Source organism: Bufo gargarizans, chromosome 2 (assembly GCF_014858855.1).
Source record: "Bufo gargarizans isolate SCDJY-AF-19 chromosome 2, ASM1485885v1, whole genome shotgun sequence".
In the NCBI taxonomy this organism is placed as follows: Eukaryota; Metazoa; Chordata; class Amphibia; order Anura; family Bufonidae; genus Bufo; species Bufo gargarizans.
This window is the reverse complement of record NC_058081.1, coordinates 141,727,530-141,754,194: the sequence shown is the minus strand read 5'-3', so window position 1 is coordinate 141,754,194 and position 26,665 is coordinate 141,727,530. Positions and strand designations below refer to the sequence as shown.

General features: G+C 48.0%; 1 protein-coding gene across 1 annotated transcript in view; it reads right to left on the bottom strand.

The window, feature by feature from the left end:
* Positions 1-26,665, bottom strand: part of TRIP4 (thyroid hormone receptor interactor 4) — a 57,500-nt gene that overhangs the window by 26,463 nt on the left and 4,372 nt on the right. The window contains exons 3-7 of the mRNA XM_044279534.1: positions 25,934-26,079; positions 22,167-22,394; positions 17,976-18,054; positions 16,038-16,152; positions 85-300 (exon numbers count right to left, since the gene is read on the bottom strand). Of these exons, the coding sequence (XP_044135469.1) occupies positions 85-300; positions 16,038-16,152; positions 17,976-18,054; positions 22,167-22,394; positions 25,934-26,079 (784 nt within the window). The remainder of the gene's footprint in view (positions 1-84; positions 301-16,037; positions 16,153-17,975; positions 18,055-22,166; positions 22,395-25,933; positions 26,080-26,665) is intronic.

The window sequence follows — 26,665 nt, the reverse complement described above, 5'->3', positions numbered from 1 at the left end:
TCGAGGTCCAATGAGATTTCTATGACTCAGAATCTACGCGTTATATCCATTGTTGCATGAGAGAAGTATGACACTTTTCCTTACTGTTTGTGATACTCCGACAAGTCTCCTCCTTCTTCCACAGCTTTGCGTCCTGCGAAATCTATAGTGATCTTGCGAGGAAGCCGAGAAGCATGACGCAGCTCTTGCAATTCCCGTTCCTTCTTGCGAAGAGTCTCACGTTCTGCCTGGGACAACCACTGGTTGGAATCAGCGGAGAAGTAATCAGACTCATCATCTATCACATGGGTGCGTCGAACACTGTATGGTTAAAACAAAATTTGACAAATGAAAGGTGCAGTTTACAGTTTAAAGGGACACTAAACTTCTAAACACAAATAAATGTAAATGCTTGTCATTGTCTTTGTCCATTGCAGTTTTGCAGATATTTTTACCCAGCTTTAACAGTCTCTTAGATAGCAAATCATTATAGTAAGGGTACTTTCACACTTGTGGCAAAGGATTCCGGCAGGCAGTTCCATCGCCGGAACTGCCTGCCGGATCCGTCAAAACATATGTAAACTGATGGCCTCCGTATGACAAATGCATTGAAATGCCGGATAGTGTCTCTGGTGTCATCCGGAAAAACTGATCTGGCATTTACATGCTTTTCCCTTTTTTTCCGGTCCGAGCATGCGCAGACCGCAATGCCGGATACGTTTTGCTGTAACACTCGGGGCCGGATCGGCATTAATGCATTTCAATGGGAGAAAAATGACAGATCCAGTATTCTGGCAAGTGTTCCGGAATTTTGGACGGAGATAAACTGCAGCATGCTGCGGTATTATCTCCATCCTGAAAAGGCGAAAAGACTGAACTGAAGATATCCTGATGCATCCTGAACGGATTGCTCTCCATTCAGAATGCATTAGGATAAAACTAGATTTTGTGACACTCACCTGTAAAATCAGTATCTCACTTGATTCATTGGGGGACACGGGACCATGGGTATAGCTGCTGCTGCTGCCACTAGGAGGCGACACTAGGCTGAAAACTGTTAGCTCCTGCTCCGCCAGCTATACCCCCTCCGGCCAGGAGAGAGCTCTCAGTTTGTGCAAAAGCAGTAGGAGAAGCAGATCAAAAAAACGGAATACAAACAACCGCACACGGTCAACAGACCAGAACGGGAAGAGGCCCCAGGAACCTGGCGCCCAAGCTGCCGTACTTAGAACACGGGGTGGGTGCTGTGTTCCCCAATGAATCAAGCGAGAAACAGATTTTACAGGTGAGTTTCACAAAATCTCGTTTTCTCGCTCATATCATTGGGGGACACAGGACCATGGGATGTCCGAAAGCAGTCCCTGGGGAGGGAAATCAAACAATGTGAAGAAAACACGAGCACCTCGTTGACAGGCATCACACCGCGACCTGCAAGACCAGGCGGCCCAGAGCTGCGTCCGCAGAAGCAAGAGTGTGAACCCGGTAAAACTTTGCAAAAGTGTGAAGCGACAACCAAGTTGCGGCATTACACAACTGAGCCATTGACGCTTGGTGGAAGCGAGCCCAGGAGGACCCAAGCGCCCTGGTAGAGTGGGACGTAATCCCCGGGGGAGGTTCCTTGTCCCGGACACGGTAACATTCCAAAATAGCGGAATGGATCCACCGCTCGCTCGTCACCTTTGAGGCTGCCAACCCCTTCTGAGAACCCTCCAGAATGATGAGCAAAGTGTCCGTACGCCCGAAAGGGGGCCACGGCCGACAGGTATATCCGCAGAGCCCGCACCACATCCAAACGGTGCAACAACACCTCCCTCGGGTGGGAGGGCCGAAGACAAAAGGAAGGTAATACAATGTCCTCATTGATGTGGAAAGCTGAAACCGGGCAAAGCACCACCTTATCCTGATGAAAAATCAAGAAAGGTTCCTAGAAGAAGGCTACCTTCCATGACAACAAGCGAAGGGAAACCTCTCTCAGGGGTTCGAAGGGTGAATTCTGAAGAACTCCCAAGACCAGGTTGAGGTCCCACAGATGCAAGGGGGGGCCGGTAAGGCGGAACGGAGTGCGCAAAGCCTTGAAGAAAAGTCTTGACCGGACCCATTCCCGCCAGTGAACGCTGAAAGAAAATGGAAAGGGCAGACACCTGACCCTTCAATAAGCTGACCGCCAATGCCGAGTTCCAGGCCAGACTGAAGGAAAGCCAGGACCACCGGCAGAGAGAAGGACCTGGGAGACAGGTCACACTCCTCGCAGAACCGCAGGAAGGATCTCCAAGTCCTATAGTAGATTCTGGACGAGGTGGGCTTCCTGGCCCGAATCAGCGTCCGAATGACCGCATCGGAGAAGCGCCGCCGATTCAGGAGGAAGGTTTCAAGAGCCACGCCGTCAAACGTAGAGTATCTAAACTGGTGGAAGATGGGCCCTCGAGACAGGAGGTCGGGTCTGAGCGGTAGCGGGTATGGAATGTCCCCTAGAAGGAGGACTAGATCCGAGTACCACGCTCTGCGCAGCCAATTCGGAGCTATCAAGAAGGCCGGAATGCCCTCCCACTTGATCCTGCGGAGGATCCGGGGCAGGAGGGACAACGGCGGGAAGGCATAGCGGAACATGAAGCCATCCCATTGTGCCACCAGAGCGTCTACCCCGCACGCTGCGGGATCCCTTGCTCGGGCAAAGTAGAGCGGAAGCTTGCGATTGAGGTTGGAGGCCATCAGATCCACGTCCTGACGCCCCCACCGGAGACAGAGGTCGAACACCTCCGGATGGAGAGACCACTCCCCAGGACCTATCGTCGTCCGGCTGAGGAAGTCTGCTGTCCAGTTGGCAACTCCCAGAATGTGAACCGCTGCGAGCGCCGGAACGTGGGCTTCCGCCCACCTGAGGATCTTTGCAGCTTCCGACATGACGACCAAGCTGCGGGTCCCCCCCTGATGGTTGATATATGCCACAGCTGTGGCTTTGTCCGACTGCACCTGGACCGGAAATCCACGCAAAACGGGAGTCCAATGGCGGAGGGAGAGGTAGATCACCCGAAGCTCTAGGACATTGATAGACAGTCTGGACTCCAACGGAGAACAGACTCCCTGCATTGTCCGAGTATCCAGGACCCCTCTCCAACCTTAGAGACTGGCGTCGGTCATCCTGAGGAATCGAATACAGGTGGTCGGAATCAGGGAAGACTTCTTCCTGTTGACTATCCACCTGAAACGGGCGAGAGAATCCAACGCGATGCAAAGACTCTCCTCGCACTGCAGGGCAGACGGCACCTTGATCAGGATGTCATCCAGGTATGGGAGTAAGGCAATGCCCCTGGAGCGCAGAAGGCCCATGAGCAGGACGAGCACCTTGGCAAACACCCGCTGCCAGACATACAAACACAGAGAGACATACTTACCTGTCTTCATCTGTTGTTTTCACCCGTCTAACACAAACCAGCAGGGCCACCTCTTCAGTCCTTGGCACAAGTGACAGGGAAGGGAGTGAAGGGCAGGAACAGGTGGCCCTATGGCTGGGGGGAGTAGGAGAGACAAGCTGACCTAGTCCACTTTTTCTTCTTGTGGGAGGCAGAGCGGTGGAATATCCATCACCGGTCAGCCTCCCTGGGATGGCTCTGGACCTCCACTGCAGCTCTGGACCCCCATGTCCTGAAAAGAAAGAGAAAAATAAATAATAAAAATAAAAAAAGAACTTACCAGCCACCCTGCAAGCAGGGGGTCTGCCTCCTACGACACTAAGCTAAAAACTGAGAGCTCTCTCCTGGCTGGAGGGGGTATAGCTGGCGGAGGAGGAGCTAACATTTTTCAGCCTAGTGTTGCCTCCTAGTGGCAGCAGTAGCTATACCCATGGTCCTGTGTCCCCTAATGATATGAGCGAGAAAACTGATTACGGTAGTTCTTTTCTGGTATTGAGCCCCTAGGACGGAACTCCATGGAAGAAAAGAATAACACTAGTGTGAAAGCACCCTAAGCCTGCTATAGTACAATAAGGGCTTCATCAAGCATCCCTGGAATTCTGCAGTCTGGGAAAGTGGGGTAACAACTACTGGGCTGTTGGAGGACATACTGGTTATATAAAATACTGAAAATCCTGCAATCATATATATAGCAGTGATGCTCAACCTCTAGCCCTCCAGCTGTTGCCACACTACAACTCCCAGTATGCCCAGACAGCCTACAGCAGGGCATGATAGAGCTGGAGGGCTGCAGGTTGGGCATCCCTGATATATAGTATTAGGACAATTTATGCAGCCTGTGGTCAGCTGTGCAGCTCTTGAGTGTTGTCACCCAGCTTTCCCAGCACCCCAAACAAAGGTTGGATTTTACAGTAGTTTTATCTCTAAACAAGGCAAATTTGGAAGCAGTCCGGGAAAGCTGGGTAAGAACTGTAACAGAGGTGACACTTGGTACATATGCTCTGTACATACAGTTGTATACAGAGGTCGCACTACATTTTTTCCAGAAGATTAAAAATAATCCTCTTAACAATTTTGAGGAGTATTCTTAGCCGAGGAGGAGTACAAATTATGTGGTAAATCATATATATATATATATATATATATATATATATATATATATATATATATATATATATATATAATATACATAGTCCTACATAACTATGAGGCTGCTATTTCTGCAGGGAAACCATTACTAGTCTCCTCTATAAGGTCTTCTGTGCAGAAATAGTAATAAGAAAAAGAAAAAAAAAACTAAGATCACTGCCACCATAACACAGTGAGATACAGTGCCCACCTGACGCTGCCATACACAGACAGCGCCCACCTGACGCTGCCATACACAGACGGCGCCCACCTGACATTACTATATACATACTACATACACAGCTGTACTACATGATCATTAGTTAGCTTAACTATATACACAATCTATACACAGCTCTGCTACATGTCCATTACACAAATAGAACTACTGTGTGCCCTGCTTTATACACATCTTCCATACATAAAGTACTTCTGCATTCTCCACTAGCACAGTCCTACACAGAGTCTGTGTTCCCCCAACTCCTCCCACACACATGGCTGATCACATGACTGTGACATCACCACAGGTCCTGTAACCACAATGTAGTGTTTAGTCCGTTCTCTGGAGCTGCTCCTGGTGAGAGAAATGTCTGTGAGGGGCGGGTCATCTCATGAGAGGGGCGGGGCTTCTTGTGTGCCAGACCTGGCAGCTTCTGATACAGGGCTCCTGACTGCAAATATAAGATTACACTCACCGGTAATCACTTTTCAATGAGCCCATGACAGCACACAGGAACTTCCGTGGAAAGCTTCTTAAGGAGGGACCCGGCCTCTATCCACCAGTTATTTGCGAGAACCTGTCCCAAAACATATACAACATCCCAAAACTTTTTTTTTTTTTTTTTTATGATTTTTTTTTGGGGGGGGGGGGGGGGGAATAAGTAGCAGGTGCTGTCATGGGCTCATGGAAAAGTGATTACCGGTGAGTGTAATCTTATATTTCCCTTATGCCCATGACAGCACCCTTGAGAGAAGACTAGAATAGAACCAGACTAGGGAGGGATAACAGCCTGTAAAACTTTCCTACCAAAGGATAGTTGATCCTAGGAGTCTAGATCTAGCCTGTAATGGTGGAAGAAAGTACAAGGGGATTTCCAAGTAGCGGTCCTACAGATCTGCTCTAGGGAAGCTTCAGCTCTTTCTGCCCGGGAGGTAGAAATGGACCTGGTTGAATGTGCCCCGAATCCCAAGGGGCAAGGTTCCCCTGCCGAGGAATAGGCCAAAGAAATGGCTGCAATAATCCATCTAGATAGTGTTCTGGATGTAACTATCACCTCTGTTCTTTCCAGCAAACTACAAAAAGTCTAGAGAACTTCCTCCAGGGTTCAGTCGTCTCCAGATACTTTAGGAGACATCTCCTGACATCAAGACAGTGACGTCTTAAGATCTGTGAAAAAAGGAAACTACTTTGGGGAGAAAAGAAGGGTCCGGTTTGATTATTACTCTGTCCTCCAGAATCTTAGTATAGGGAGGAGAGGTGGAAAGGGCAGAAATTTCACTTACACGTCTGGCAGAGGTGATCAGAAAAGCAGTCTTAAAGGATAGTAACTTTAACGGCAGATCCTGTAGAGGTTGAAACGGAGGCTCCATCATACTGGACAACACTAAGTTGAGGTCCCACGGAGGAGCAGACATTCTGGATATTGGTCTGGTACGACTGACAGCTTTAAAAAATCTCCTCACCCAAGGATGGTTGGCTACGGTGAAGTCAAAATACGCACTAAGAGCTGAAACATGCACTTTAAGTGTACTAACCCTTAGTCTTTTGTCCAGGCCACTCTGAAGAAAATCGAGGATTATCGGCATAGGAGGGGGACCTAAAGGGTCTATTGGAACCGTGGAAAAATGTAAGAAGTTTTTCCATATTCTTAGGTATATAGAAGAAGTGATGTCTTTCCTACATGACAGGAGGGTATTAATCACATCTCTGGAAAGGCCCTTCTTCTCTAGTATAGACCTCTCAGATACCATGCTGCTAGGTGTAGGTTGGTTACCTCTGGATGGTGAACTGGTCCTTGATACAACAGGTTTTGTCGGTCTGGCAGAATCCATGGTTCTGTTATTGATAGTTTGCGTAGCCAGGTGAACCATGACCTTCTGGGCCAGAAAGCGGCGATCAGAATTAGTCTTGTCCTGTGTTGCCTCAGTTTCTTTAGAACCCTTGGAATTAGTCTCATGGATGGAAAGGCGTATAGAAGATCGTTCAGCCAAGGTAGGAAGAAGGCGTCTATGCCGGTTGGAGAATCTTCTGGATTTAGAGAAAAGAAAGAGATTACATTTTTTGCCAGGTTTTGCCTGTTTGCGAACATGTCTACTAGAGGATTGCCTCAGAGGTGGACTATCTGCTTGAACACTGTTTGATTTAAACACCATTCTCCCTGATCTAGACGATTTCTGCTTAGAAAATCCGCTTTTTTGTTCTCTGTACCTTTTAAATGCACCACTTTTATGAAGGAAACTGAGGGAATGATTACGGGGGGAAAAAAATTCTGCAAGAGACATAATGTCCTCTGACCTTGTCCCGCCTTGCCTGTTCAAATAAGACACTACCGTGGTGTTGTCTGAAAAGACCTTCACTATTTTTCCCTTTAATTTTGGAAGAAAAGCGGTTTGAGCGAGGAGTACTGCCCTTAGTTCTCTTACATTCTGCGAATTTATTCTTTCTAGAAGAGTCCATCTTCCCTGAACAAAATCTTCCAGACAGTATGCTCCCCAACCTGTCGCACCCCACTTGCATCCGTGGTGATTTAAATCTGCTCTTGCATATTCCAGGGGAGCCGCTGAGACAGGTTTGCTGAGTCTAACCACCACTGAATGGACTTAATGACCTGGGATGGAAGAGGAAGTGGGGCATCCAAAGGGGATAGAGACCCCTGCCACTCTCTCAGAATCTACCATTGAAGCTTCCGAGGACGCAACAACGCCCACTTGACTGCAGGAATTGTGGACGTCATCCTGCCTAATACCGCCAGTCCCCTGTCTGATGGTTCTGCGTTTTGATGAAATTAAAGATTGTACTTCTTTCAGAATTTTGGAGATCTTGTTCTGAGGAAGAAAGCAGCATTGTTTTACGGAGTCTAGAATTAGACACAAAAACGGACAACTCTTTGATGGGATTAAGTTTGATTTCTCCCAATTTATCCACCATCCCAACTCTTCCAATATCTTGATTATTTCTGAGAGGTGGGAGGACAGAGTGCTCTCCGATTCTGCCACGACCAGTATGTCGTCCAGATAGGATATCCTTTTCCCTCACATGAGCCATCACTTCTGCCATTAGCTTGGTGAACCGCCTAGGAGCTTGGGATACTCCGAATGAGAGCGCTCTGTATTTAAAAGTGGTGGATCTGTCCCTCCATGGATACTGCTACCCTTAGGAACTTCTGGGAGTCTGCATGGATTGGGATGTGATAATATGAATCTTTTATGTCTAGGGTTGACATTACACATTCTGGAAACAGCTGCTTTATTGCCGATTGTACCGATTCCATTCTGAATTTTTTGTACTTTAGGAATTGGTTTAGGTATCTCAGGTTTATTATCATTTTGAAAGCCCCATCTGGTTTGGGGACCAGAAAAAGGGAAGAATAAAATCCTCTCCCTCTTTCTGATTCTGGAACCTCTATTAAGACTTTCTTTTTTAAGAGTGAAAGTAACTCTTGTTTTAAGGCCTGGTGTTTTATAGAGCTTCGGTCCAGACTTGTAACCTTCATCCTTTCCGGTGGGGGAGAAGCGAACTCTAGACGGAACCCGTCTCTTATAACGCCCAGAATCCAAGGACTTGTGGAGATCCTCTCCCAAGCCTGAAGAAAGAGAGACAACCTTCCTCCCACCGGAATGGAACAGTCATTGCTGACTGTTTTTAGAACGGTTACTGGACTGGGAGCTGAAAAGGAAACCTTTTTACTTCCTACCCTTGTTATCCTTCCAGTATTTTTGTCTTTTATCTTGGTTATATTCCCTCTTGTTATTACGAAAAAATTGACGCCTTTTTGTAGGTTTGGAGGATGGAAAAAGGAGATTTTTGTGAAACTCACCTGTAAAATCTTTTTCTCGTCTTTTCCATTGGGGGACACAGACCATGGGTATAGCTTAGAGGTATTACTAGGAGGGACACTATGCAAAAACGAAGCTCCTCCTCCTCGGGCTATACCCCTAGACACCTCCAGGAGGACTTCAGTCGTTGCAAAAGCAGTAGGAGAAGGAGAACTGAAAAAACCACAATGGAAACCATCACACCAACTAAACAAAAAAAGCGGGCGGGAGCTGTGTCCCCCAATGGAAAAGACGAGAAAAAGATTTTACAGGTGAGTTTCACAAAAATCTCCTTTTCTCGTACATTCCATTGGGGGACACAGACCATGGGACGTCCAAAAGCAGTCCATGGGGTGGGAAAAACCAACACCGCCAGGAGAAAAAACGTCCAACCGTTAAACGGGCACCACGGCCTGCAATACCCTGCGCCCGAGGACAGCATCAGCCGAGGCCAGCGAGTGCAACTGATAAAACTTTGTGAACGTATGCAAGGACGACCAAGTGGCAGCCTTACACAACTGGGAGGCGGAGGCGCGATTGCGTCTGGCCCAGGAAGCTCCCACTGCCCTTGTGGAGTGAGCGGTAATCCGCGACGGGGGAACCTGACCACGAGCGCGATAGGCCGCAGCAATAGCGGAACGGATCCACCGCGCCACAGTAACCTTGGAAGCCGCCAGACCCTTACGAGACCCCTCGGGAACCACAAAGAGGGAGTCCGAACGACGAAAGGAGGCGGTGGCCCCCAGATACACTTTCAGGGCCCTGACGACGTCCAGGGAGTGGAGAGCACGTTCCTTGGGGTTCGCCGGAGAAGGACAAAAAGAGGGCAGGACAAGATCCTCGTTAAGGTGGAACGGGGAAACCACCTTGGGCAAAAAAGAAGGAACCGGCCGTAGCACCACCTTATCCTGGTGGAAGACCAGAAAAGGCTCCTGACAGGAAAGCGCGGCCAGCTCCGAAACCCTCCTGATGGAGGTAATGGCCACCAGAAAAACCACCTTCCAGGTGAGGAAGACTAGGGAGACCTCCCTCAGAGGCTCAAAAGGCGCCTCCTGAAGGGCGCGCAGGACCAGGTTAAGATCCCAGGGTGGTAAGGGAGGAACATACGGAGGAACCAAATGCGCCACCCCCTGCAGGAAGGTTCTCACAGGCCCCAAAAAGGCAATAGACCGTTGAAAAAAGACCGCCAAGGCCGAAACCTGACCCTTCAAAGAACTGAGCGACAGCCCCACCTCAACGCCGGACTGTAGAAAGGCCAGCACCACCGGAACAGAGAAACGAAGCGGCGGAAAACCCGACTTCTCACAAAAGGTTAGATAGGCCCTCCAGGTGCGATAATAGATCCGCGAAGAAGCCGGCTTTCGAGCTCTGATCATGGTTCTCACCACTGCATCAGAGAAGCCTCTCTTCCTCAGGATGTAGGTCTCAATAGCCACGCCGTTAAACGCAACTGACGTGAATTCTGGTGGAAGAGCGGTCCCTGAGATAGAAGATCCTCTCTGTCGGGAAGAGGCCACGGAACGTCCGCTAACATTCGGACGACGTTGGAGAACCAGGCGCGGCGAGGCCAATCCGGAGCGATAAGAATGGTCGGTATCCCCTCCGCCTCGATCTTGCGCAGCACCTTCGGCAACAGAGGAAGTGGAGGGAAGACATAGAGGAGGTCGAATCGCTGCCAAGGAGACACCAGCGCGTCCACTCCGCACGCCCTTGGGTCCCGAGCGCGGGCCAGGAACACCGGCACCTTGTTGTTTAGCCTGGGACGCCATTAAATCCACGTCCGGACGGCCCCATCGGCGGCAGATGCCCTCGAACACCTCCGGATGTAGGGACCACTCTCCCGGATCCACCTTGGTGCGGCTCAGAAAATCCACCGTCCAGTTGTCGACGCCCGGAATGTACACCGCCGACAACACTGGAACATGAGACTCCGCCCATAGGAGGATCCTCGCCACCTCCTGCATCACTGCCCGACTGCGCGTTCCGCCCTGATGATTGACGTAGGCCACAGCCGTGGCATTGTCCGACTGAACACGCACCGGCCGAGCCGCAAGGAGGGAAGTCCAGTGGGAGAGGGAGTTCGCCCTTAGTTCCAAAACGTTTATCGGAAGACGGGATTCCTCTGTCGACCAGACCCCCTGAACTGTGAGGTTCCGGAGAACGCCTCCCCAACCGATGAGGCTGGCATCGGTGGTGACTATCGTCCAGGAGAATGGAAGGAAGGAACTCCCTGATGAGAGATTCGGGGAGGCCTGCCACCAGGGGAGAGACAACCGAACGTGCCGGGACAGGCGGACGGGAGCGTCCAGACCCCGAGAGGTCTTGTCCAATAGGGCAAGAATCCACTGTTGTAACGGTCGAGTGTGGAACTGGGCATACGGAATCGCCTCGAAGGAGGCGACCATAAGGCCCAGAACCCGCATGCACTCCCGAATGGTGGGACGAGGAGCTTGTAGAAGGAGCGACACCGCCCTCCGAACCTGAGAATCCGGAAGAAACACCCGAGAACTCGAGGTGTCCAAAATCATCCCCAGGAAGGAGAGTCTCTGGGAAGGGTGCAGAGAGGATTTTGGTAGATTGATCAGCCACCCGAACCGTTCTAGAGATTGAACGGTAATTCGGACGCTGTCCTCGGCCTGTGGAAGAGACGGGGCTTTTATCAAGATGTCGTCCAGGTAGGGCAACAACGAGATGCCCCTGGTGCGAAGAAGCGCCATGAGAGGCGCCAAAACCTTGGTGAAAACGCGAGGGGCGGTCGCCAACCCAAAAGGCAGGGCGACGAACTGGTAATGACGACCCCAGATGGCAAAACGCAGAAAGCGATGGTGAGACTTCGCAATCGGGACGTGCAAGTAGGCGTCTTGAATGTCCACAGACGCGAGAAATTCCCCCGGAAGCAGAGAAGCAATAACGGAGCGAAGGGACTCCATGCGAAACTTCCGCACCCTTAGAAACTTGTTCAGAAGCTTCAGGTCCAGTATCGGGCGCACCAACCCCTCCTTCTTCGGAACGACGAACAGGTTTGAGTAAAAACCTGTTCCCTGTTCCTCCGGGGGAACGGGAAAAATGACACCCCGGTCCAGAAGAGAGGAGACCGCCAAAAGGAGGTCCGAGGCCCTGGCTGGATCCCCCGGAACGCGAGACGGGAAAAAGCATTCCGGCGGGCTGGACGCGAACTCCAATTTGTAACCGGACGTCACAATCTCCAGAGCCCAGGCGTCCTGAACGTGAGCCCTCCAGACCTGCTGAAAGGAGAGCAAACGGCCCCCCACCACGAGGGGTGGGGGCACCCCTTCATGCGGAGGGCTGCTTGGGAGCAGGGGGACGGATTGACTGTGCCCGTGGTCGCCAAGAGGGCTGGGGTTTGAAGAAAGGCTTCTTGCAGGATTCCTGGGATCCCCCAGCCGACGAGGACGAAGACGTCCTGGCCGTGGAGAAGCGACGAAAGGACTGGCCCCGGAACCCTGAAGCCCGAGATCTAAAGGGCCGTTTGGATCTGGGTTGAGGCAGATGAGTACTCTTGCCCCCCGTTGCGGCAGAAATGAATTCGTCCAACTGGGCTCCAAAGAGTCTAGATCCTTCAAAGGGAAGGTTAGCGAGGGAACGCTTGGAAGAAGCATCAGCATCCCACACCTTCAACCAAACCTCTCTACGCTGAATGACCGAGAGGGCCGAAATACGGGCAAATAGGGAACCGATATCCATTGAAGCCTCACAGAGATATTTAGAAGCCTGAGACATTTGGAGAATAAATTCCAAAGTGTCTGCAGGGGCGCCCTGTTCCGTCAGATCCTGGTGGTGGCGCCGCAACCACGCCGTAAGGGCTCTGGCAACCCAAGCCGACGCAAAAGCCGGTCGCAGGGAAGCGCCCGCCAGAGAGAAGATGGACTTGGAAAGTGAATCCAGGCGTCTGTCCACCGCATCCTGCAGGGAGGAACCGTCTAGGACAGGAAGGGCCGTGTTCTTGGCCAACCTGGCCACCGGTGGATCTACCTTAGGGGAAGAAGTCCACTTTTCCACCGAGTCAGAGGGGAAAGGGTAAAGCGTATCCATGCGCTTGGTGGCCGAAAATTTCTGATTGGGTCGGTCCCAAGCCTTTGATATGACCGCTGTGAATTCCTCATGAACGGGGAACACCGCGGATTCGGGCCTTTTGGGCGGAAACAGGGAGAACTCCCGACTAGTGGAGGGAGTGGAATCTCCGTGGATATTAAAAGTGTCACGGACAGCCTCCACCAATTCGGATACCATGGTGGAAAGCTTAGGCAGGGGTTCCCGCTCCGTGGCCTCGTCCGATCCGGACAATTCCCCTTCGGATTTGCGCTCCCCACGAGAGGGAGAGTCAACCGGGCATGCCTCAAGGCGTGGGGGAGAAGCGGAGTCATCCGATGAGGAATGCTGCCGCTCACGCTGCCTCTTAGACGTCAGACGCCCCCTGTGAGAATCACTGAGAGGGGATGGAGCGGTGGACGCCACTGGAGTAGTAGCTGCCATACGCTCCATGAAGGACATGGCTGCCTTGGCAACTAGGGCCAGATCCGCTACCGCACTAGACATGGCGGAAGCCCAGGCGGGTACCGCCGGTTCCGCAGGGGCAGAGGGAGGACTGGGCTGAGCAAGAGAAGGAGGCTGATCCTGTCCAGGAGCAGGGCACGAGTCACAGGTGCCAGAGGCAGAAAAAGGCAGAAGGCACACCTTGCATGACCCCAAAAGAGCCTGAGAGGAGGCCTTGGCAGATTTAAGTGCCCCAGGCTTTGGCATGATGGAACCCCACAGTAAAAGATCTCCTACCAGTTGCTGCAAAGATCAGGAGCAGAGCAAATATGCGCGAAAATAAGCGCGCGCGCGAAAATATGCGCGAAAATAGGCGCGCGCGCGATTTAAACACCCCGACTCCCCTCACGTGGTGCAGCAGGGGTTAACGAGGCCATGGAGGAGCGGCCTGCCGGCGGGCGCTGAAAGAGCGCAGCAGCCAAGGCCCGACGAGAGAAGCGCTGAAGCCCACAGTTTAGGGGGGAAGAGATGCCAGTACTCCAGTGCCAAAATGAAGAAAGACGGTGGCAGACACTCCACGGGGGCCAGGAAAGCGCAATGCTGACCTGAGTCCCCATCTGAAAACAGAAAAAAATAACAAACAGGAGAAGAGTAAGCGTCACCTCCTTGGACAGACACTAAGCAAAGACTGAAGTCCTCCTGGAGGTGTCTGGGGGTATAGCCCGAGGAGGAGGAGCTTCGTTTTTGCATAGTGTCCCTCCTAGTAATACCTCTAAGCTATACCCATGGTCTGTGTCCCCCAATGGAATGTACGAGAAACCTTTTTTGTCATCTGCGGCTTTCTCAATAAATCGTCTAGAACCGATCCAAATAAGAAATCCCCTTGGCAGAAAAATTTATTTTTGGATCGTGTATCTCCTGACCACCCTTTCTTCTTGCAGAATTAGCTAAAGCCGCAGATCTAGCACTTAGTTTCAAGGCATCTGCAGAGGCATCCCCTCTTAGAATAATAATTTTGTAAGGAGAATGCTGGGGATTAACCGGTCGTGTTTCGTGGTTGTCCTGGTCACCAGTGCGCTGACCACTCTCTTCTTCCATTGTACAGTCCACGGATGGAGGGTCTTCCATAGATGAGGTCTGCAGACGTCTTTCTCTGGCTGGCTGGCCCCCTTTCACCTGCACACTGAACGGGGTTTAATACCCCAGTTATGGTCCCGTTGAAAAACCCGCCTGCGGCCTTCCGCTCCTTACTTCCGGAACGCTGTGCGTTCCAAATACTGGAAGTGGCCGTACGTCACTTCCGATCTGCGCTTCGCCCCCTGCCTCTGTAATGCCAATAGGGGATGTGGCCTGCGGGAGGAAGAGGTCCCGGACCTCCTGAACACCGCCAGGAGGTTCTGGCGTGACAGCGGTACCTCCGGGTACAACTGGTACTGCGTGCAGATCACAACCCGGCCCCAGCCAGAACCAAGAAGGCTGGAATTCCAGACTTCAGGCGGCTCCTAGTGGAGACTAATGCCGTACCAGGTAACCCCTATGGATACAAGTCAAACACCGACGGGGCCCTGCAGCCTTTGTAGCTCCACAGAAATGAGTCCTATCCATAGGACAGGAAACAGGAACTGGTGGATAGAGGCCGGGTCCCTCCTTAAGAAGCTCTCCACGGAAGTTCCTGTTTCCTGTCCTAGATGGAGGCGGGCTCTCTCAAGGATGCTGTCATGGGCATAAGGGAAAAAGACCATGTGTAAAAATACGCATTAATCTTTTTTCGGGGAGTAAAATGGCCTGAACAGGCGTCTATGGCACGTTATTGCGACTTCTGGTTGTATATACATAGTGCTCCCCTATTTAGCATATAGAGTAAAACTATATATAGTGTCAGGGCAAGAAGGATTATGTTTCATCCCCAGTTTGGTCTCCAGCATACCTCCACATTTATTTTTACACATAAATAAGTGCCTAATTACATAGCAATAAAGGAAATAAGAATTATAATCTTATAATTAGGCAGATTTGCCTTTCAGGAGCTTTTGAAAGCTATAAAACTGTAATGGGGGCCTGATATGTGTACAGTGGTTAACAATACATATACTGCTTCTGTCACTGTATAAGCAATCGGTAAGATGGCCTTTGCCACTGTCAGTGTGTGTACTACTACTGGTACTACAAATGGCACTGTGTTTACTTCATACTTTTGGTAAGATTCCTTCCATCAAAATGGCCATGCTCACTGTGTAGACCAGTTACGAAGCCTAAACCTAGCCCTGTCCTAAATGCCCTGGCTCACGTGCACTAGCACTAAACAGAGATTAGTAACCTCCACATCAGTCCTTGTCCCAAGTAAATCTAAATTCCGGAGCGGATACGGGCGCACCTGGGGAAACCTACACATCGGATGAACATACAAACTCCATGCAGATCTTAGGCTACTTTTACACTAGCGTTTTTGCTGGATCCGGCAGTGCTCAGCAAAAACGCTTCCATTACTGATAATACAACCGTCTGCATCTGTTATGTATTATCCCTAACATAGTCAAGACGGATCCGTCATGAACACCATTGAAAGTCAATGGGGGACGGATGCGTTTTCTATTGTGTCAGATTGTGTCATAGAAAACGGATCCGTCCCCATTCACTTGCATTGTGGGTCATGATGGATCCGTCTTTCTCTGCATCCTGGTATGGGAACGCAACTAAACGAAACGCATTTTGGAGCATTCCATTCTGTTACGTTTTGTCCCTATTGACAATAAATGGGGACAAAACTGAAGCGGTTTTTTTCCGGTATTGAGACTCTATAACAGATCTCAATACTGGAAAATAGAAACGCTAGTGTGAAAGTAGCCTTATCCTTGGTCAGATTCAAAGGGAGGACCCCAGCGTCGCATGGCAACAGTCAAAATCTTATTGCAATAAAGTGCTCTAAAAAATGTTCCTCTACACTTCTTGACAGAAAGTACCGTAATATTACAGTTTAACTCTAAGTAATACCTTGTCTTATCATATTCCAGGAGCTTGTCACGATGCTGCGTGGCCCTTTCTAAGCCTTCCTTAAGGCGCATTTCTTGATGTGGTAGAAGATCCATTTTCAAACTTGTTTCAGCACCTGTAATAAATTGTATATGTTTATGAATTAAAAAAATAAAATTTAAATAAATAAATCACTAAAGGCAGGGTTACATGCAATCTTAGTCTGATGAGACTTAGGCTGGTTTCACAACTGCAGCAATTCTCCGGATCCAGCACTGCCAGATTCAAAAGGGATGCCCAGCCAGCAAAAATGCGGAGAATCTACGTGCTGCGGTTTGTGTCCGCCCAATTCCTGGCATTCTCTTCCGGATCAGGCGACCAAATGTCAGTGCCGCCGATGTGAAACTATGCTCCCTTAAAACTCTGCCATTTTGCATGTAACTACCAACTAAGACCAGACACATATACAGTACCCACCAAATGCCACAAGTGTGGACACAATACATATAGTCAGAAAAGACAATACCGAAAAATTTTAAGCATGAAAAACAACCCAGGATATATAATAAATAATCAATGATAATATGGCATCAAGGCACCTAATACCTGAGTAGAATACAAGGGTATGGAAATATCCAGATGGGACTGAATGGAGAAATGTCGCCCCACGCGCATCGCCAGTGATAACCGGCTTCCTCAGGGTTATCATGTGCCTGGTCTTATTTGGTATCAGCACATAGTACATTGTATACAATTTTTAATCTTGTTTGTATGTCTTTGTAGTGCAATAAAATTTGAGTATTGATTTTATAATTGGCGGATGTGTGCTTTATTGGGGTTTTCTTAGGCCATGTAGCCCTTTTTCTGCATATACACCTATACATATCATCAGCCATCAATCGTTTGCGAAAGGCAGAAATAAGTGGCAGACAAAATTTTTGTGCCACTTGGTATAACAATTAGTTGGACCTGACGTGATATTAGTTTTCTTTAAAGGGATTCTCCAACAAATAACACATATCTCCTGCTCACCAGATATTGGATAAATATCTGATCACTGAGGGTCCAACCACTTGGAGCCACAAAGCTCATAAGAATGGAGGTCTCCAAATCTCCTTTGTGAATGGAGCAGTAGTATCCATGTGTGACAACCACAATTACTTCTGTGGGACTGATGGGGATAGCACTCAGCTCTACCTCAGCCAGTCCCATAGAAGTGAATGGAGCAGTGGGGTTGCATGCATACACGCTTCTGCTCCATTCACATGGGGTCTCCCAATCTCTTGATCGCTAGGGGTCCCAATAGTCAGACCTTTAGCAATCAGACAGACAATTACCTCCTATCCTGAGGATAAGTGGAGAAAACCCATTTAAAGGGGTTGTCTCATCATGGACAATGGGGGCATAGCGTTAGAATATGCCCCCATTCTCTTATAGGTGCGGGTTCCACCGCTGGGATCCGCAGCTATATCGAGAACGGAGCCCCGCAAGTGAAGGAGGGTGCACTGAGCATGCGCAGCCGCCCTCCATTCGTTTTCTATGGGGCCGGCGAAAATAGCCGAACACTGGTTCGGTTATTTCCGTCAGCCCCATAGAAATGAATGGGAGCGGGGGCCACGCATGTGTGGTACGCTCCCATTCACTTCTATGGGGAGCCGGCTTGGTGGTGGCCAGACCGGAGTCCTCCAGCCACCCCCTTGCGGGGCTCCGTTCTCGGTTGGGACCCGCACCTATAAGACAATGGGGGCATATCCTAGTCATATGCCCCCATTGTCTATAATGAGACAACCCCTTTAAGTCTGTAAAGAGAGACCTGGGAGTATTCTCTTTTTCTACCGAACAATGCATAGAAACATGTGGGTAAAACTACCTATCCCCAAATGCCAGGTTCTATAGCCAATAAGTAAAGAATTTTAGTATTTAGCATTTTTCTCCTCAAGAGCTGGAGTTACAGCTTACCGCCCAAGAGTTTCTTTCGCAATTTCTGACTTTTGTTGGAGTCTCTTAGTAAAATATCTTGCTCTTCTCTTGTACACACCTAAGAGGAGTCAATAATAAAACAGTTTAAATAAAGGTAGAGCATTATGGGCTAATGTGTTTTTCCCTACAGAAATAAAGGCAAACCATTATTTTGAAAGGCAACCAAACATTCATAAAATGTACTTAAGGCCTCGTTCACATTTCCTTTAAGGAGATCTGGCAGCCGAATCTTGCGCTGGATCAGGAAGCCGTATCTCCTTAACGGAGATATGAACGAGGCCTAAAAAATTGTATATATATATATATATATACACACACACACATGATATGTTGTCTAGCAGCACACAACTCCTTTAACAGGATGTTATTCTTTCATTCATACCCTGGCAGCATCATTTTACCTCTTCCCAACCTTAAAAGGTAGGGCCACTTTCCATGTGTAACCGCCTTGGAGCAAAGTACCACGTGGCAGTACGGGTCAAAGTAGTATCACTATAACTAATTAGAACAATATTGTTTATTCAGTCTTCATTGCTAATGGCCGTAAGGTGGTCGCACCCCAACTGGAGCTAGGGCACTCAAAAAACATGGAAATGCAGATGTCCAATAAAGGTATGCCAACTAAAGCAAGCCTAATGGCTATAATGGAATAACCCACTTTTCTGCGAGCAGGGCATTGTTTTTCTAACAATTTTTCTACTATCAGTATTTTCTTTCTTTTTTATTTACAATGGCTAAAGAGCGAAGCTGCAGATTCCTGTACCTTAGGGCCACACGTATGCAGTCTATATATCTTGCCACTAATGTTTCATCCTTTTCCTAAGTGACTATGGCATCACATTTTATAATGTAGAAACTTCCTTTGACTGACTTAAAAAAAAATATAAACTTGATTATCCGCCTATTTCTCTTGACATTTTATGTTTTTTACAAACATATTTGGGTATTTCCTGTGGTAAATTGCAACTTTTGTCTCAGACTTGGGACGTTTTTGTTAGATGTAATTTTCCTGACAAAACCCTGTTATTTAGCTCAATTATATTAGATAAAAATAAATAGGTCCTGTTTTATTACTTCCCTATCACTTGTTCCCACAACGAGTTGGTTTTCTTTTCAGAAATGCGACTTTTTACACAAAACACCACCACATAAGCTGGCTTAATTCTCTGCAACAATTGGAGCCATTTCCACCGATAAGAGGATGATAAATGAGGCGTAATATGCCCCAATTTGATAGCCCCGCCCACTAACATTTATAACTAATTTCTGGCATGATACATTCTTTATGGGGAAAATTGTGGACAAAACTGTTGACAGATTTGGAGCAAATCAAAACGCCATAATTCTGGCGCAACATGCGAATAAATGTCCTCCAATGTATTTCAATCTATAAACATCATCACTAAGGGTACAAAGTAATGCAAACTCACTAATGCAGGTGTCAGTTATGCCCGAGTACGTCCTGTCTGGTTAAGTGTATATAGTGAGAGGTTGTATGCTGGTCTGAATGTCCCGGCGGACAACTGTGGAGATAGGGCTCTGCTTTCTTTAGATGCCGCTAAGGCATTTGATAGTGTAGAGTGGACTTACCTGTGGGGTGTTTTGAGAGCTATGGGGTTTGGGGACCGGTTTGTGAAGTGGGTACAGGTTTTGTATTCCTGTCCCAGAGCCCGCATTAGAGCTAATGGAGGATTGTCGGACAGTTTTAATTTGGCTAGAGGTACCAGGCAGGGATGCCCATTGTCGCCCTTACTGTTTGCACTGGCCATTGAGCCACTAGCAGCTTTAATTCGCCTGTCTCCTCATATTGTGGGGTTTAGATATGGTGAATTCCAGAATAAGGTGGCTCTATATGCCGATGATACCTTGCTTTTTTTGGGTGATACTGGGTCATCTTTGGACAGTGCCATGTCACTAATAGATAGATTTGGGAGTTTCTCCGGTCTTAGGATCAATTAGCAAAAATCTGCTTTGATGCCTGTGGATGGACAGGTTGTGCCGGATGTGCGAGTGGATGATAGAATTCCCTGGGTTAATAAGTTTAAATATTTAGGGCTGTACATAACGCCTAGACTGTTGGACTTTGAAGATCTTAATCTAACCCCCCTGCTTGTGGCTTTCAGGCTTAAGGTGAGAACTTTGTGTAAGCTCTTTTTGTCGGTAGTGGGTAGAGTGAACCTTTTAAAAATGGTTATGATGCCGCAGCTGCTTTATGTTCTTAATAATGCTCCTGTATGGATCCCTCGGGATAGGTTTAGGAAAATTCATTCCATATTTAGAGATCTTGTTTGGAAGTATGGCCAAGCAAGGATCAAATTAGAGACGTTGCAGTACCCTAAGACGGAGGGTGGTTTGTCAGTCCCGAATGCCTGGATTTATTTCCTGGCGTCTCAGTGCCAGCACTTTAAGGGCTGGATTGATTTTCAGGCCTTGGATGTGACGGGGATAATATTGCAACATTGGGTGGGTAGTCAGGACCTTATGTGTATATTAGAGGGGGCGGGAATGCATGGGGGGAGAGATAGGGTCCTAATTATTGATCTTATGAAGAAAGTGTGGGCGACGGTGAAGCAACTTAGAGGTGTGGGGGGTGTTGGTGAGCTTTCCCCAATATGGGATAATAATCTATTGCCAGAATTCACGTCACTGTCGGGTCTCAAGAACTGGGAGTCTCGGGAGGTGATGAGGATAGGTCAATTACTTGAAGGCACGGTATTCAAATCCTTTCAGGAAATACAGCAAGAGTTTAATGTCCCAAAGAGATGGTTTTACCAGTATTTGCAATTGAGGCACGCTTATGATGTCACGGTAAGGAAAGGGTGTCGTATAGCCAAAACGGATGTGGTGCAGAAGCTTATTCTTTCAAAAGGTGGGAGGAGAGGACTGATTTCACAGGTGTATACGTTATTACTGGATAAGTTTCTGGATGGGTTCCCTCGGTCGCGGATGTTGAAGTGGGAGGGTGATTTGGGTACAGTTTCGAAGGATCAGTGGGATGCTATTTTAGATGCAGTTCCCAGTGTGTCTCTGAGTGAGCAGGCGAAATTATCACAACTCTTTATCATCCACAGAGTTTATAAAACACCAGTATTTTTACGAAAAATCGGGGTCAGGACTGATGATAGGTGTCCGAAATGTATGGAGAAAGGAGCGGATCTGGTGCATATGCTGTGGTCGTGCTCTGTAATAAGTAGCTATTGGGATGAGGTGTTGAATAATATTAACCGTAAGCTGGGGCTGAGTTTGCAAAAAGATCCTAAGGTGTGTGTGCTGGGATATGTGGCTGAGATCGGGGGAAGTGAGTTAGTTAAGGTGGCGGTGGGTAGACTGTTATATGTGGCCAGGAAACTGGTGGCGCAGAGATGGATCCAGGGGAGTCCGCCAGAGATTGCAGAGTTTGAAAGGAAGGTGAATGACATGTTGATATTGGAGAAGAGCGTGTTTGTTAAGCGTGGCTGTCCTCAGAAGTTTGATAAGCTGTGGAACGAATGGTTGTCTCACACTCATCTAGTGCTATAAACTAGGATAGAAGGTGTAGTACTCCTTTCAATTGGGGGGGGGGGGGGGGCGGGGTGTTAACATGTTAGTCTAGGGAACATTGTTATGATTAGTGTTCTTAGTAGCATATCTTATATGCCATTTCTTGTACTCATGATTGAATTTTGTGTGTATTTGCAAGAGTCATTTTTGTCAGTTGTGAGCTCTATGATAGAATCGTATTTGGATGGTGGTACTGGCATAAGGTGATTGTGAACCCTGATTTTGCTTTCTTAAAAATTTTCAATAAAAATGATTTGATTCAAAAAAAAAAGTGTATATAGTGAGGATCTGACTGCTGGGACCTCCACTGGTACCAGACACAGTGCTGCTCGGTCTTGGTGCTCTGTCGGGCATTACCTCACTTACTCGGTTCTCTACACGGCCTCTATTCTGGAGTGCCAAGGTGCACAATAAACAGGGGGCCCCAGTCTCTTCATTTGTACCATGGTAGGGTCCCAGTCCTCACACTCCCACATTAAACAGGTGATGAAATATTCCAGACTTTATTGCTGTGGTGAGAAAACTTCATCTGACATGAAGCTTCCACCAATGCTTGCAGATAATTTTATAGGCATCTGTTTTTTCACCCATCTTTTATTATATTTAGAAAGAAAACACGAGGAGTCTTACCAGGTTGGCGCAAAACAAACATGGTCCCGATCCCTCCTGTTCACACACAATACGGCCACAGGTTGTGCAGTTGTTAATAAGCTTATGCTTCTGAGCCAGACATTCACAGGGGTGACGGCCTGGGATCAGTACAGTCAAGCGATCCTGTCCTTCTTTAGTATAAAGGTTGACATACTTCTGCTTTTTCTTTGAAGATGACAAACCAGCCATTTCCTGAGCTTGAGCTTGCTGGTGGGAAAGAGGACACAGTGAAGTACAAAGACTTTTACCAACGGGCACCTCAATAATAGCCTAAACTGATTTGAAACATATGGCATCTTCATCCAGAATAGGAATTATGGAAGATAGTTATAAGTGAACAAGTGAATGAACACCACCACATGATGTATACCACCATGCACTTCATGATACACCACAGAAGCCTTGTTGTTCTATTTTATGGTGGATTACATTTTTCTCATACACCCAGATCTAATAATAGTCATGTTGGTGGAGTTGCCATACTTCTTTACTCACGATGAACCTTCCAGGTCATTTCCCCAGTACCAGGGGAGTAGCTATAGGGCAGTGGTGGCGAACCTATGGCACAGGTGCCAGAGGTGGCACTCGGAGCCCTCTCTGTGGGCACCAACACCCTGGAAACAGTCTATGGTGTACCAATATGCGTTAGACTTTTCCTGCCATTCATCAGCGCAGGGCGCACTATGAACAGCACAGGCACTGCACTGAATGTGGGCAGGCTATGATAGCTAAATGATAAAGTACATGGAAGATCTACTATATTGGACTGTAGTATTCAGGTTACATTGCCGTGTTGGCACTTTGCGATAAATATGTGGGTTTTGGGTTGCAGTTTGGGCACTCGACCTCTCAAAGGTTCGCCATCACTGCTATAGGGGAAGCGGCTACTTTGGGGCCCGAATTCAGAAGGGGCCCACTCAGGAGGAGGACTGAAAGATTTTATTGTCAGGGCCCCCTCAACAGTAGTATACAATGACATAATATACAGTGACAGTAAATACAGGGACATGACATACAGTATATACGTGTAGGAAACGGACGACGTGGCCGCTGGGCCTCATCCGAGAGAGCGATTTTGACTAGCTGCAGGGGTGGGGGTTGCACAGGAGGAGAAGGTTGTGAAGAAGTTGCTGTGGGGCCAGTCATTTCTAGTTACGTCACTGCCCAGTACCACCACTTACATTCTCATTATTTGAGGTTTACACCCTAAAATTCTTCCACCCACTCTCCCTGAGAGTTTTGGCTGTTTACCGACCCCCTTGGCTGACCCACCCAGTTCCTGGACAGGGTGGGTCAACCTCAGCTCTTGGATAATCAAAACCTTATAATTCCCAGACGCATAAAGTCGGTAATATACTGAACCTGGTCTTCTTCCGGCTCTGCTCTGCTTCTGACTTCACTAACTCTCCTCTCCCTCTCTCTGGCTACAACCTTCTTTCTTTCACTGTTGCAAATGCTCATCCATTCCAGCAAACTCATACTTATCCGATATTCAGAAATTGACATGTCATGGACACTAAGAAACCTACAGACACTCTACAGTCATCATTGTCCCCAATTTCTTTCCTCTCCTGTCCTAATCTGACTACAAACATTATAATGACTACCTCAGAAGCACCCTGGATGAAGGAGCCTCGCCTACACTCAGAACCTACTGACACAGAAGAAAGCCATTCTGGCACACACCTCAAACTGGCTTTCTTCAGCCCTGCTTGATGGAGTGCTGAACGCCTATAGAGGAAATCTCCATCACTGACCTCTGTTCTGCGGATCTGCCAGCCTACTTCAATAAGAAAATTTAAAACATCCACGTGACATTATCTCCCAGTCTCATCAATCCCCTTCCATCCAGCACCTCCTCTGGTTCACTTTCCCCATTTGACCCAGTCACAGAAGAAATCTCCAGACTCCTCTCTTCTTCTCACCACCCTGCTACCTACACTACTGACCCTATTCCATCACATTAACTCCAGTCTCTCTCTTCATCCGTCACTATTCACCTAAGTAAAAATTTCAACCTCTCTCTTCTGGTATCTTTCCATCCGCTTTCAAACATTCTGTCAAAACCCCTTAAAGGGTTTCTACCACTTCGGTTTCACATATTTAGCTGTCAGACACTAGCGATCCGCTAGTGTCTGCTCTGCCCAACCATCCTAATATAATTGCTTTTGGGGCAGCCGTTTTGCTAAAAAAAGAACTTTTATTAATATGCTAATGAGCCTCTAAGTGCTATGGGGCGTCATTAGCACCTAGAGGCTCCGTCTACCTTCAGAAACTGCCGCCGCCCAGCGCGTCCCTCCAGCACGCCCATCTCCTCCTGAATGCGATCCTCCTTGTGAGCGTATGTATTCTGCGCATGCACAGTGAATGTCTGACCGCTTCCTTGCTCAGACATCTCCACTGCGCCTGCGCGATGACGCCATAGTGCTCCGAGGAACAGGCGCAGTGGAGATGTCTGAGCAGGGAAGCTGTCAGACATTCACTGCGCATGCGCCGAATACAGGCGCTCACAAGGAGGATCGCATTCAGGAGGAGATGGGCGGGCTGGAGGGAGACGCTGGGCGGCGGCAGTTTCTGAAGGTAGACGGAGCCTCTAGGTGCTAATGACGCCCCCATAGCACCTAGAGGCTCATTAGCATATTAATAAAAGTTCTTTTTTTAGCAAAACGGCTGCCCCAAAAGCAATTATATTAGGATGGTTGGGCAGAGCAGACACTAGCGGATCGCTAGTGTCTGACAGCTAAATATGTGAAACCGAAGTGGTAGAAACCCTTTAATTGAAAAAAAAAAAAAAAAACATCTTATGACCCATCCTGCACAGCTAACTACAGACCTGTTTTTAATCCCCCTTTCATTTCTAAACTTCTGGAAAACCTGGTCTACTCTGGCCTCATCCGCTATCTCTCTGTTGTAACTGCCCTTATCAAAGTGACATTTGACCGTCTAACAGTTAAATGCAACAGTGACTACTCTCTATTCGTTCTTCTGGATTTGTCTGCAGCATTGTAGACCATATGTCTGTCCGTGACATGGGGTTCCTCTGGGTTCAGTCCTAGGTCCTCTCCTACGCAGCAGTCTCCAATCTATTGGCCTCAAGGACACTGCTCTCTATTGTTTTTTTTCCTATCTCTCTGACCACTTTTTTAATGCATCATTTGCTGGCTCTACCTCCCCTCATCTCCCTCTTGATGTTGCGGTGTCACGTTCTAGTGTGGGAGGGAAACCCCATACCGAACATTTAAGGGAAAAGGGAAAGGAAACAACAAAGAAAACCTAGTGATCCACAAGGTAAACATGTCAAATTTAACCACGTGTTGCCAGTCTCAAAGATCTCCTGCCACTCACTGTCGCAGGGATGTCCGTATGTCTCGGTACGTCCGTGACATGGGTTTCCTCTGGGTTCAGTCCTAGGTCCTCTCCTCTTTTCTCTCTACACAGGCCCTATTGGACAGACTATCAGAAGATTTGGTTTTCAGTACCATCTCTATACTGATGACACCCAGCTATACACTTTATCCCCTGACATCATCCCTGCTGTACTGCAGAAAACCAGTAACTGTCTGTCTGCTGTCTCTAACATCATGTTGTCTCTCTCCCCTCTCCAATCTAGTGATATGCCCCAATTGTCTGAGATGGGAAAGCCCCTTTAAGCCAACGCAGACTCGGACATTTGATAAACTTGCAGAATATTGAGCCAATGCAAAACAGACTTTAAAACTAATTTTCCCCACATGTATCGTACTGACCTTAGCCAAGTCCATTGGGGTCTTAACCTCTTCAGCAGCGGTAGCAGTCACAGCAGAATTTGGGAGAGGTTCCAGCTTGTTCCTTCCTTTACGTCTGCCTTTTTTTGACTGGTCTGTAAAGGATAACCCCTGCATACCTGGTGTGTCTGATACATGAAAACACTTTGAATGATTAACATGCCATGAAACTGGCAAACATTTGCTGTAACAGAATTGTAAACTACCTTCTAGAATCCATGCCTGCTCCAGCCTAAGACCACATGCACATGACAGTGAAAAAAAAAGTCTGTTAAAAATGGCCACACACTGCCAGTTTTTAATGTCCGTTTTGCATCAGTTTTTTCATGTCCGTTTAAAATGGACATGAAAAATGGATGAATTTGATTGGCAGTTATTTCTGAGAACAACTACAGGATGGGTAGGCCCCCAACTAAAATAATGTCCCCCATAGTGTAGGATTTTTTTTTTTTGCTGCCCCCAGCTTTAATAATACCCCCAATGTAGTCCCCCATCTTAAATAATGTCCCCCACAGTATAGGAATTATTATTTTTTTATGTCCCCAGCTTTAATAATGCCCCCAATGTAGGGCCCTCTTAAATAATTTCCCCCATAGTTTAAATAATGTCCCCATAATGGCCCACAACAGTTTTTATCCACTTGCTCGCGCTGCAGCAGCATCTTCTCTCTTCACTGAATGGGACCTGTCGAAGGTGCACGATGATGTCACTGTG